The sequence below is a fragment of the Macrotis lagotis genome, chromosome 3 (genome assembly GCF_037893015.1).
Source record: "Macrotis lagotis isolate mMagLag1 chromosome 3, bilby.v1.9.chrom.fasta, whole genome shotgun sequence".
NCBI classification, from domain to species: Eukaryota; Metazoa; Chordata; class Mammalia; order Peramelemorphia; family Peramelidae; genus Macrotis; species Macrotis lagotis.
Window position 1 is genome coordinate 280,800,222 of NC_133660.1, and position 13,212 is coordinate 280,813,433.

General features: G+C 47.8%; 1 protein-coding gene across 5 annotated transcripts in view; it reads right to left on the reverse strand.

Annotated features, from left to right (window-relative positions):
- PPP6R3 (protein phosphatase 6 regulatory subunit 3) overlaps window positions 1–13,212 on the reverse strand; it is a 76,798-nt gene that overhangs the window by 31,993 nt on the left and 31,593 nt on the right. For all 5 annotated transcript variants that reach the window (XM_074230897.1, XM_074230896.1, XM_074230899.1 and 2 more), the window contains 4 exons: window positions 10,968–11,154; window positions 7,710–7,847; window positions 4,776–4,841; window positions 3,154–3,266 (listed from right to left, as the gene is read on the reverse strand). In XM_074230897.1, coding sequence (XP_074086998.1) covers window positions 3,154–3,266; window positions 4,776–4,841; window positions 7,710–7,847; window positions 10,968–11,154 — 504 coding nt within the window. The remainder of the gene's footprint in view (window positions 1–3,153; window positions 3,267–4,775; window positions 4,842–7,709; window positions 7,848–10,967; window positions 11,155–13,212) is intronic.

A 13,212-nucleotide genomic window follows, 5' to 3' on the forward strand; every position in this document is an offset into this window, starting at 1 on the left:
GACAATACCCACAGTCCCAGCTCCCAGGGTCACTGTGTGTGGGGGGAGCACCTGGATGTTTGAAGTAGGAATTGCCTTGCCTTTTCTCTTGGCAGGCACCTGATCAGAGACCCCAGAAGATCCAGGCCTTGCTTCCCCCACACCCCTCACCCTTAGTGGGGGCCTGGTGTGTCCTTTCCTGACTTTCCCTCACCAACACCTGCTGTTTTGGGTCTCCTGGAACCACACTTCACCTGATCTATGCTTAATACAGCCTCCTTCTATCCTAGGAGTGGTTCTCCCCCACTTTAAGACACAAAGATGAATTCTTGGGTCATTCTGCCAGGTCATTCTCCCCACAATGGTCTGGTCCCCTGTCCCCAGACTATGCACATGTCCAGGGCAGAAGATGAATTCTGCTAGAGGACATTCAGCGATCTTTTACCTGGCTTACTTCTCAAAAACCTAATGGTCAGTTCCCAAAAAGTGGCCAATGGTGACCACAGAAGGTCTGTTTCACTACAGTTATGTACCTTACTAGTCTCAGCACTCCATACCCTACATTCTGTCTTAGAGATCTGGAGCAGAACGGGTTCTGACAGGGTTCCTAGACTGTTCTATCAAGGAATGTCACTGACAAACTTCCCTCAAATTTTTTTTTTTATTTTTTTAATTTGCTGGGGGTTTTGCAAGGCAGTGAGGTTAAGTGACTTGCCCAAGGTCATCCAGCTGGGCAATTATTAAGTGTCTGAGGCTGGATTTGAACTCAGGTCCTCCTGACTCCAGAATCGGTGATCTGTCCACTGAGTTACCTAGCTGCTTCTTTTCCTTCGATTTTTAGCTAGAGACTATGGTTTGAGATGGTTTTGTGAAAAGGATAGAGAGTCGGAGGCCAAGAGACCAGAGCTGTTCCCAACAGAGACACAGTCAGCTCTGGGTCTCCATCCAAAGGGAATGCACGGGACGGCTGGAGCTACCTCAGCATGCCCTTTGGAAATCTGTGTCTGACTCTGCTCTCTGGGAGCCTGGCTCAGAGAACCACAGAGTGACCGCATGGGAGGGCAGTGCTGGCATGTCAGCCCTGGCCAGGCCCCTCCTCCCTGCTCTACCTGACTGACTCATGCCTGGGCTCAGGACACAGATGCATCCCCTAACACGGAAGCTGTCCCCTTCTAGCTCTGAGTCACTCGGAGGCAGGATCTCCCAAGACACTGAAGGAAGAGAATGAAGTTTATCGTTCTGTAAAGGAAAATACACTGCCTGGTACAAAAGGGAGACCACAGTGAAAGAAGGAGTCATTGGGGAGAAACATGGAACTTCAATGAAGAGCAGGCTGCAGAAGGCAACAGCATTTTAGGGTGCAGGGGGCTTGTGTAAGCCTGAGCTCGTGGGGAGCAGCAGGGCAGGAATCAAGGAAGCGGGCCAGGGATAATGGTCACAGCCCAGTCCCTAAAAGGCACAAGTGTCCAGGGCAAGCTGTCCACAGGGTGTCATGGGGAGCACCAGGCTGTCCTGTTGGCCCTGACTCTTGTCCCTGCTCTGTTAGGTGATTCTGAACACAAGGCACTTGGAGCTCCTCAGAACAGGGAGGAAGAGACAGACACAGAGACAGACAAGGGCAGTGAGGTAGCACCACAGTGAAGAGTCTGGAAGACTCACCTTCCTGAGTTCAAATCCAGCCTAAGAGACTTAAGAGTTGAGTGAACTAGATCCTGCTTGGGAATTGAGCTAGAGATAGAAATGCCTCTAGGGTCTCTGCCAGGAAAACCCCAAATGGACTTGGATCCAACAGAGAAACAACTCAAAAGCAATCTTTGTGTGTGGGGTTGATTGTTCCCAGGCAGGACAGGGTCTGTCTAGGTTCACCCCACAGTAGGTGCTCTCGCAGACTCGCCAGAACGGGGGCCCCAGGATTTACAGCTAGGAGAGCACTCACCCCACAACTGCCTCTCTTTAAATCCTGTGACTCGTGGTCATGGGCACACTTCAGTCCCTGCGGGGGCTCCCTGACAACAATCACCACCTGTCCTCTCTCAGTGGTACCTCAAGTGGACATGTCTAAACCTTCCTAAGGAGGTTCTTATTAAATAGGCTCAGGCGTAAGACCCAGTCACCTTCTCCACCTCCTCAGGCTGAAGTGCAGAGGGTATGAACTCTTAGGAAATGGTGGCAGCTACATCAAAGCTGTATTCTCCACAAAAGCCTAATTTCCTAATCCCAAATGAGTAATCCCCAAATCATTTCCACCCTAGGAAGAATCAGAGTAATCCACATCTTGTGACAAAATAAGCCACATTCAGAAAACTTTTCTCACTCTGCTTCCAGAACCAGAGGCCTTCCCTCATAAGGAAACACATCCCCTGAAAAGTCTCCAATTGAAAAACCGACCAGAGAAGCTCAAGAGGGTCAACAGGGTCAGGGGTCAGAGGGGGAGCCCAGCCGCAGGCCTTCCTCAGGCAAATTGGAAATGAATGCTGTCCTTCCAGCAGGGAGGGAAAATAGTATCAGTCTGTCCCTAAGGGTCTTCTCCCTCACTCCATCCTCCACATTAGGACAACATCACCCTCTAAAGAGAAACAAGGACCATAATCTAGAAAGCCTCAGGGAGCCAAGAAAGGCTATTCATTGCCAGGTCAGGTCTATCCAAGTGATGCCAATTAGCAGATGGACTCCTGAAGCCCCCAAGAAACCCAGGGACAGACTAGGGGAGCAGGACCAGGGTAGACTTTGAGGGGTCATTTCTCCAACTCGAATCCATCAAATGGGTCACTCTGATAATGAAGGGAATTATGAAAGATCAAAGGGAAAAACCACTGCAATCAACATTTCGAAGGCTTTCCCACAACATGGAGGAGAGAGCTGCCAGACCCTCAGCCCTGAAAGGCAAGACTTCTAAGAAGCAGATAAAGGAAAACGGTGTCCACCACAAGCTGTGTACTGTGGGCAAGATGTAAGGAGAGTTCTTTAGGCCATCGTCTAGACTGCTGCCCCAAGGCAGGCCCGTGTCCAAGGAGGGGCCTGGGTCACTGAAGAGGCTCAAATGACAGGCTTCTTCAGAAAGTCATCTCTGGAGACCCCCACCGAGCTAACTCTCCAAAGAAGTAAATGAAAAAACCAAAGAGCAAACCTTGACTCTGGGACAGGGGAAAGACACAACACAACATGAGAACGTACTTTTCTAGAGTGGCGAGCAGGGGGTCTGGTTCTGGACTGTTCTGGACTTGTAACATCTGGTCTCTGCTGAGGCGGATAATTTCACAGAGGGACTGCGAGGCGTTGGAATGCCGCTAAGGAGAAAAGCACAACTTCTGAGAAGAGGAACTCACATCAGCAGGGCTCAGGGAGAGGGGGAGAGGGGGAGAGAGAGAGAGAGAGAGAGAGAGAGAGAGAGAGAGAGAGAGAGAGAGAGAGAAGAGAGGAGTAGAGAGACAGAGAGACAAAGAGACAGAGACATAAGAGAGAAGAGAGACAGAGAGGAGAGAGATAGTGAGACAGAGAGAAGAAGAGAAGAGGGAGGGAGGCAGAGGGAGCTACCAGCCCCCAACTGGTCACTCAAAGCAGGCCTGGCCACAGGCCCACAGAAGAGAGAGGCCAAGAGAGGAGATCCAGTAGATAGACTCTTGTGAGAGGACTTGTCAGGTGCTGTCCCTGTCCCGTGGACTGTTGTCAAAGTGGCTTCCAACCTTCTCAGTCTTTGATCATGGGTAGGAGCACTTCCCTTCTCAACCAAGAAAGCACTCCTTGTGACCGGACCCCCCCCCCAGTCCCCATGTCTGCACTGTGGCTGGACCCCAAAGCCTCAGCAGAATGAAAGGCAATGATACACTGAATTCAGGTAGAAGAAGATAACACAGCATAGTAGAGACAACTTTTGCGGATTTCAAAATTAATAGTCTAGTACATAAAACAAATGGAAAATCATCCCCAAATAATGGTCAACCTTTTAATATTAAGCTTCCTTTGGATTCAAATGAATTATTCACAAGGCAGAACTGTTTCTTGTGAATCTGGGAGGGATCCTGGATGGGGGTTTGGTGCTCACCCTGCAGGGCCATGCCTTGAAGGAAATGAGGAACCCTGCTTTGGGGAGCTGGAGCTTTTCTTAGACAGTTTCCAGAACCCAGCATTTGCTCCCTGGTCTACTGAACAATAAAAAACCATCAAGCAAATGACCCCTGAGTTATTCGCCCTCATTCAGGCTGGGGTCCTGGCCCATCTTCGCATCAGTCTCCATGGCTCACAGGCTTCAAAAGTGAACTCTTCTCGGAGGCAATAATGAGACACTGGTTTATCAAATCCAAATGTAACTGCAAACTGTCTTTGTAGTACGTGCCAATCCCCCCAAAACTGAGCGAATGTGTCTTTGTAGTATGTACCAACCCCCCAAAACTGAGCGAATGTGCTCAGCAAATATTCAATGATGTAAAATAAAAGTCACGTTCTCTCATGTTCGGCTATCCTGTTCCTGACAAATTCTTGACATGTGTAATGGACATGATGGAAAATACCTCCTGTTGGTGCTATATTTATTATGGGGGGAAAAGAATCCAATCCCAGAAGTATGGATTTAGGGAGCAGAGTGAAGAGTGCTAGTTCTAAAAACCAGAAACCTGAGTTCAAATCCAATCTCAGGCCTTACCCACTGAGTGATCTTGGGCAAGTCAATTAAACGGCATGCCAGGGTGTCTGTGACTTGTAAAAGGCAACTCCTGGAGCCTCCTCTCCCCAGGACTGGTGGGAGGCTACAATGAGTGGGAAGACAAAGCTCAATAAGCTCACAGAACAGCAGCACTTACATCTTCTTCTTGAGATGGATGGACAATTCCCACTAGCCTCTGGATGATCTTCTCCTCGTTTAACCACTGTAAAACACATGATAGAAGGTCATCCCGGTAAGGCATGATCTCGGCCAAAACCCCAGGAGGAGATCCATATCGGAACACTCTCCTCCATCACATTTCAGGGTGCTCCATGTTTCTTTTGGGAGTTCCCCAAAGGAAATGTCAGTCGATGTGCTCTCAGATACCCCAGGCTCACACAAAGGCCCAGAGCAGCCCACAACAACCACATAGGTTAAACTCAAGTGTCCAGAATCATGGATGACCACCCACCAGGAAGGCTCCTCAAAAAGAATACAAAGGAGAGAAGGTCAGATGGAGGGGCGTACGCACTTCTCAGAGCTTCAGTAAGGACAAGCAAAACTGGCAGAATGTCTCCAGGTGAAATAGTTTGAGAAGGCCGCTTTATGTAAAGCTTTACAGGAAAAGAAAACGGAGCTGTGGGAAGGCTATCTGTAGACATCGAATCCAAGAAAAGTAGAAGACATTTTTAGCATCACGGAATTTTAGGCTGAAAAACTGAAGAAGTCAATCTGCCAAATCCTCTACTTAGCCTTTGTTCAAGAAGCATGTCTCTAGTTGAAAAGGGGATCCTTAGAGAGTATCTCATCAAACTGGAAGGGACTTCAGAACCTCCTTTTATCCTTATTTTACCCAGGAGTAAACTGAGGCCTTTGTTTCTTGTTTCAAATATGATAAAATTGTCAGAATTTAGAATTTATACAATAAAGAAAAACTTAATGAAATAGAAATTGGGAAGGGGGGGAAAAGGGGGAGAAAAGTAATGAAAGAAAATAGCTAAGACACTAAGAAAATAGAAATTTAGTAAGAAAACACGGGGCAGCTAGGTGGTAGTGGAGAGAACATTGGCCCTGGAGTCAGGAGGAACTGAGTTCAAATCCAACCCCAGACACTTAATTGCCTAGTTGTGTGACCCTGGGTGAGTCACTTAACCCCATTGCCTTAAATAAATTTATAAAAAAAAAATTTTTTTAAAAGAAAACTGAGCACCTTTAAGCAGAGCAAAGGCCCATGCCATGGAGATAAAAGGGCAAAGAAAAACAAAGTTCCTTAAAAAGAATGCCCCATAAGTTAAGGATATGAAAAAGGCAGCATGGACTAGAATCAGGAAGCCCTGGATTTGAGTCCTGCTTCTCCACCCCCCTCCCCCACCCCCCTCTCTTAAGTGTTTTAAGCTGTCTTGGTAGAGGGAACCCAGGGCCTTTCCTAGACCTGTGCAATCAGTCAGTCCCTAGTCCCCCTCATTCTCTAAAGAAGATGGAAAGTAGGAGAAAACAACAGCTGGAGTTGGACAAGAACAGCCAAGGGAGCTGTGGACAAAGAGGAGCCTGCAGGGAGGGAGCACAGACTTGGGAGTCAGGGGGCTTTGGGGTCTTGGGTAACATTACCTAGACATCATCAGGCCCTCTAAGGGGAATGAGAGAATTCAATCTGGATGGTTCCCTTTGGCTCCAAATTCTGTGACCCTAAATATAAGCTATGCATATAACTAAGAAACCCTAAAGCCTTATATCAACCTACGGAACCAGCTGCAGTCGGCTATAAATGGAAAGAAGGGGGGAGAGAAAATAGGGTGAGACTTCTGTTCCTGAAGAGGAAAGTGTGAACCCAAACGACTAATAGATCAGATGCCACAAAAGCAAACACTCAGGACTCCACCAGGCATGTGGACCACGGACTCCAGCATCGTCTCCCCACCATTCCTAGGATAAACAGGCATCCAAGGACCTGGCTCCCAGAAGCCTGGACAAACTGGAGCCCTGGCAGTTCCTGGCTCTGCCCCTGCCCAGACCACACCCTGCCCTCGCCTCCACCTCTTGGGCTCTTGGAGGCTCCTGCACAGAAGGCGGCACTGAACCAACTGGACTCTTGGACCTCCTCGAGTCAGCCCACAAGGAAGGAGGGAAGAGGCTTCATCAATGCCCTTAGATTAACCCTCAGAGGTCTCTCCCTGGACTGTCCACAGGTCCGGGCTCTCTGGGGAGGGTGGTGTGCTTTCGGACTCCCCTGAGCACTGTCCACAGTAGGTGTTTAATAGAAGACTATGGAATGAATTAGGGAATCCAACTGTGGAAAAGGGTAACCCAGCAGAGGTCTGAATGGGCCATCAGGAGGACAAGTGACCTGACCAAACACTGGTGGAGGCTGCCAATCCATCCTTCCTCCTTTTTGCCATTTTCCTTGTGTGGGAAACCCACACAAGATAAAGCCACAATGCACCTCTCCCCAAAGCTGAGACAGGCTTTCCTTTCCCTCTGACCAACAATCAAAGCTCTTCCCAGAGAATTCTTGGCTCCAGGCTGCTCTGAAAATGAGAGCCGCCCCAGCCCTCAAAGAGGCCCGCAGCGCCACCCCCTTCTCTTGTGATGACCTCTTTCCAGAGGTCAGTGGGTCTGCCCTTCCTACCCAAACCGGCAGGGACGCTTTCCCAAAGACACCAGCACATCTCCTCTGACCTCAGGCACAACCTGACAGACCTCTCCCTTGCAGGCCCTTCTCCATTTCCTTTCAACCCTTCAGATCTTTCATTCAAAAGAGGAGCAATCAAAACAATTTCCAAGGAAATGAGCCAGTTCTAGGATTCCAAGCAAATTATCAGAAGTGAGATGAACTGGGAGATATTTCTGGAAGGCAATGAAGGGAAAGAAGAGAAGTGTGGAAAAGACAGAAGGAGATGCAAAGGGAGAAGAGGGAGAGACTTTCAACTGCAGCAACTTTGCCACCGATAACAGAACCTTAGAGGATCCTAAGCCCCTCCCACCTGGGTCGAGCCCCTAAGTTGGACACCCCAGAGACATCTGGAGTCACTGGCATCCCCAAACTCTGGCAACTTTCAGAACAGAAAGAGGCATCTGAGCCCATCGTACTCACATTCAAAACGTCTTGCCTGGGCTGGGGAGGTTCGATACAAGTCAGGAGCCTGAGCAGTAGATCCATGATAGCAGATGTTCCTATGTGCTTTATGATGAGGTCTACAAAATCGTGCTTCTTCTTTAAGAAATCCACAATCTAAGGGAAAGACATGAGGGACACACTCAGATCAGAATGAGAGAGAGCTGGGAGGGAGCTCTGTCACAGACTCCCGGACGTGGCAGAGCGGCAGGCAGGCAGACTCCAGTGGAGTCCCTGAGTCTACCTCCAACAAGCCTCGAGCACATGAACAGATCCACTCTACTGGTGGGTTGGAGTCTGACACCCCCACTGGCCCACCCCAATTAGCCAGGGAGGCTAGGAAGATGCCAATCTGGAAGAAAAGTGAACAACAAGAAGGACATCCGATGGGAGCCGCAGGCAGCATCTAGAAGGGACGGAGTTACAACAGAGACAGACACTGTTCTCCCACAGCAGGATGGAGGGTTGACTAACCAAATCCTAGGGATCCCAGCATGTGAGGAAATGTGGGTTGTGCCCAGGACAACTTTAGGAACTCAGGAAGACTCCAAGGGCTGAAGGCGGGGGATCCACTTGGGGATCCCCAAGGGGAGTAGCCCCCCAACTGCTTCACACTTCTGAGCCCAGGACACTCTTCAGGTCCAAAACAATAGCTTCAACAATTCACTTCATGAGGATTTAAGCCTTAGCAAATATCAGATAGACAGGTCCAGGAAGTAGGGAGCTGAGTCACTCAGAGCGCTGACCAGCAGCAAAGGGTGGGGGGAGTTGGATGGGAGGGGGAAAGCCCTAACATTGAAGAGGATTTTCTAGAACAATCTGAGAAACAGAAGCCATGGGAGGCATCAGGTGTGAGAAAGGAGCTCACCAAAGGTGGGGTGGACTTTAGATGCCCACACGGACTATGGTCCAGAAGGACAAGGGAGGCAAACCTGAGGTCTTGGTTTTCTGCCAAATCTTTTCTCTAATGGGATTCTGGCACCTTTACCGTTACTTTTTCAGGAAAGACAAAGGGGGTGTTGGAGAAGCCTTGAGTCGGGTCTAGCTGGAGGAAGGGGAGGGAGCCTGCCTCTACCTATCATTGCCCTCAGAAGGCCCACATCTAGACATGCATGGCAATGATCAAGAACAGGAGAGGCCAAGGCACTTCTGATCAGGGAAAATGGCAGCTCAGCCACAAGGATCCATCTCTCAGATAAATCTTAGGCAATGAACCCAGTACATCCAGGGCTGCTGAGTCCCAGAAGCTCATCCAAAAGGAGGTGGAGCCATCATGTTGACCAGGTTTCTTAAGGGTCCATGAGAGCGACAATGACCAAGCACACAACTCCCCAACAACTCATCGCCACCAAGCTAAAGAGCCAGGGGTGGCTTCCAGTCTCTGGCACTCCTTACCAAACAGGGACCAGACTGGAATCCTGAAAGGCAATGCAATCAGAGGAACCAGCATATTCTCAAGATGGAGTTTCTGGCCCCCTTTGGCTTTCCTAATCCCAGTGCTTCTAGAGGTTCCCCTGACTCCATATCCCACCTCACCCCACATTCCCAAAGGCTTCCTCTTTCCATCAAGTGCCTCCACCCCTAGGTAATCAACCATCTCACAGATGGTCCAGATGGAGGAGAGGATAACCAGGTCAGACCAAGCTGACCACCACATAAGGGATCCCCAGGCTTCACCACTTCCTAGACCTTGACACTACTTTGTCCAAGCTTCATTCTTGAGGTCTCAGGTTGACCCCACCCTGGGGCCAAGCCATGTCATGTATCATCTAAGCTTCTGGGCCTGAGCCAGTGACTGAGCATTTCTCCCTAATTTTAGTCTTTTAGCCTCATCCTCTCTCATTACTCAGAGCTGGTCTCTCTTCTCTCTGGACTTCCAAAGCTCCACATCACAGAGTCTTGTCTATAGAGTCTCATGAGTCTCCCAAATGGAGTTGCACACCATGGGAGCTGAAGGGAAATCTCCCTCAACAGGCAAAAGACTGGGGACCAGGGTTTGGGGAACAAATCACACCCTGGCTCCCCTTTAGAGAATTGCTAGGAACAATCTGATGATGATGATGATGATCTGCTGGTGTTTGTCTTGTTCTCAAAGAAGACCCTAACAACAGGGACATGGTGCGAAGACATGCTTATGAATTGGATTGGAGGTGGGGCTGTGCTAACTCACCAGCCTCAGTTTCCCTTCTGGAGTCATCTGGATCCAGAGGCTAGAGAAGAAACCAGGGTGATTGGAAATGGCCCTGGATGTGAGGCAATCAGGGTAGAGTGACTTGTTCAGGGTCACAGAGCATGTAAATATCTGAGGCTGGATGTGACCTTAGGTCCTTCCACTTCCAGAGCCAGCACACTACCTTCAAGTCACCTAGCTGTCACCTAGCCACCTGAATCAGGAACAAGTGAATGAGGATGTGACAACTTTTTAACTTCTAACAAAATGAGAAAAGAAGAATGAGTTGCCTTTTGAAACCCACATACTTGAGGCTGTTGCCTAACTAAAAGTGGTCCTTAGGTTCTTAATTCCAATGATCTTTAGGTCCATGACCCCCACTGAGAGACAGACCCCCCACTTAGTCCTCTCCTAGGGGAGAATGAGCTTTGCAGGGGATGGAGAAAATCCCTTCCTCCCTGTCTGCTTGCAGCAGTGCTAGCACATTCCTGCCCTGACTCTACAATCAGAGAAAGTTATCTTGGGACTAAGCTGACCCTGTGCACGCCACCATTTGCCAGAATGATTTCTGCCAGGGCCTAAGTCATCAGCTTCTGTGGACCTGCTTGGAGGCCTCCTGAAGAACAAGGCTCCTGTTCTCGGCCATGATGCCCAAGAGCAGGGCTCTAACAAGTACCCTAATTTTACTTCTAGTCCATATGATACTGTAATTGTTCCATTCATTAATGGCTTTTGAAGGGCCCACTTGTATAGAGTACACCGTTCAATAACTTCCATTATTCAGCATCTCTTCACAAAGAGAAATCATCCCTCAAATTTGCACACACCTCTCTCCACCCAAGATTCTAATACCTCCAGGTTCGGGTACATTTTAGCAACCAATCCAACTAATTTAGGCTAATAACCTAAGTGAGAAGCTGTGAAGACCAAAATTCAAGGATAAATTATCAGGTGTTTCTAAACATAAGTGCTTAAATTTTAATTAAAATCAGAAGCAGGTTCAGAATACTCAAGAAAACAAGACCATTTGTTAACACAATTTCTTATCTTTGGGAAAAAATATTTACCTGTTCTGGTTTTCGGCTAATAAGAATACTTAGCACCTTGCTGAAGAAACTGGCAAGTAGTGGGTTCAAAGGGGAATCATTGAGGAGGAAGCTATACAGTTTCATTAGCAAAGACTCATCTTCTCCCAATCTATCATTCATCTGCGAGACGTCCGAAGTGAGCAATTCACAGGCAATATTTGGGTACCTACAAGAATAAGACACCACATTAACCAGAGTCAGAGATCAGTCTTACATACAAAGGTATACTAGAGTCCAAAATTTCTGTAACCATGCAAATGTCAGTTTGGAGTCTGAGAAAAAGTCAAAGATAGAATATATCCCATTTACAGATGAAACTGGCTATTAGTCTACAACTAAGAATAGATTTTGTCTTTTTTTTTAAAGTGGAGAACAGGGTCGCTAGGTGGCACAGTGGATAGAGCACTGGCCTGGAGTCAGGAGGACCTCAGTTCAAATCCAACCTCAGACACTTAATAATTACCTAGCCGTGTGGCCTTGGGCAAGTCACTTAACCCCACTGCCTTGAAAAATCTTTAAAAAAAAGTAGAGAACAGATGAAATACAGCCAGCCAATCTCTCTGTCTGAGGTGGGCCTTCTTAAAGGCAGGTCAGTCCAATGAGCTCTGCCCCCCAAAAAATCAAAGCTTTGGAGCCACAATCAGGTTACAGACCAAGATCAAGGCCTGCTAGGTGGTAGGAAATGACACTAGAACTACAGGAGCTCCCAATATCTCTTCAAAGGCCCCTGAATGGCTTCAGTGTCAAGTCTAGGCCATGTATTACAAGGAAGGCCAGTCACATCAATTGGGGGGGGGTCAGCTTCCACCATTACATGGATTTGAAAGTTAATGTCATTTCTGCCCAGATGCTTTGGAGGACTCTCATTAAATATGCAATGACCACTAGAGTCCAAATACCAACAGTCAAAAGTTTTATCCCATTCAAAACAGGAGAGATTTCTACAGCAGCTCCTAAAACTTAGTGGGTATTTGGTGGTTAGGTTCTCACTTATTGTCATTCCCATCCCCCAAGTAAAGTACAAAAGTGAATGCTCGTCAGCTCCTTGAAACACACAACATGTGGACCATCCAGCCAATTCTAAAATAAACAGTTCAGACAGTGTTGTCTCTACTTTGCAGATGAGGAAAACTGAACTTTAGAAGGGATAAGTGATATGCTCAGAGAAATACTTCCAGCAGCCCCTTCCCCATACATATTCTCTCCCACACTCAAGGTCTTGTGCTCTTTATCCTCCCAACTTGAAGAACATGGTGGAGGAAGTCTACACTCAATTCCTTCATAGTGCTGAGTATCCATCCAGCCAAGATGGATCAAAAGCAGGCCAGGAAATGCATGGGGGACCTGGAGCCCCAGAACCCCATTCTAAAGTGATATGGTAGAACGAAAGTCTCATCACCCTGAGACTCATGTCTCTTTGGTCATAGTAGGGGCTGTGTCAAGTCTTGCCCCACAACACAGTCAAAGTTGCAGTGATTTACTTGAGAAGTAATGATGATCTTTCATTTGAACCCACTTCTTTGACAAGGACATGGTGAAGCTGGTCCCCAGCCATCTGGTATTGTACAAGTGAACACCTCATTACTGCAACTCTCTTGCTGAGTTCTCTCACTTTCCTCAACCTGGAGATCCTCTCTTTTCCTAACTACAGGGCTTAAAACTGAAGTCTTCTCCCTTCTGCCTTTTCTCCAAGAATCTAGAGATTCTTAGTTGCAAGGAACCTTAGACAGTCCCAGTCCAACCTCCTTGTTTTACAAATGAGGCCATCAAAATCTAGAAAGGGTCCAGCTAACAGAGGAGTCAAAGAGCCAAGATGAGATATCATCAAACCAAATTGGGGCCATTCCTGCAACTAAGAATTACATGGGATGACTCAGGGTTTTACTTCCATAAACTCAGTATGTGAAGAATCCTGAGAGCTGGGTTTACCTGCCCAGCAGTAAGGCTAAAAGACAGGTCAAAAAGCTACAACTTTCCCCAAAGGTTTACCTAGAACCTGGGGCCCATGATGAAAAAAGGTAAAAACATACTTGTACAAAAAAATATTCATAGCAGTCCTGTTTGTAGTGGCAAAAAATTGGAAATCAAGTAAATGTCCTTCAATTGGGGAATGGCTTAGCAAACTGTGGTCTATGTATGTCATGGAACACTACTGTTCTATTAGAAACCAGGAGGGAGGGGAATTCAGGGAAGCCCAGAGGGATTTGCACGAAATGATGCTGAA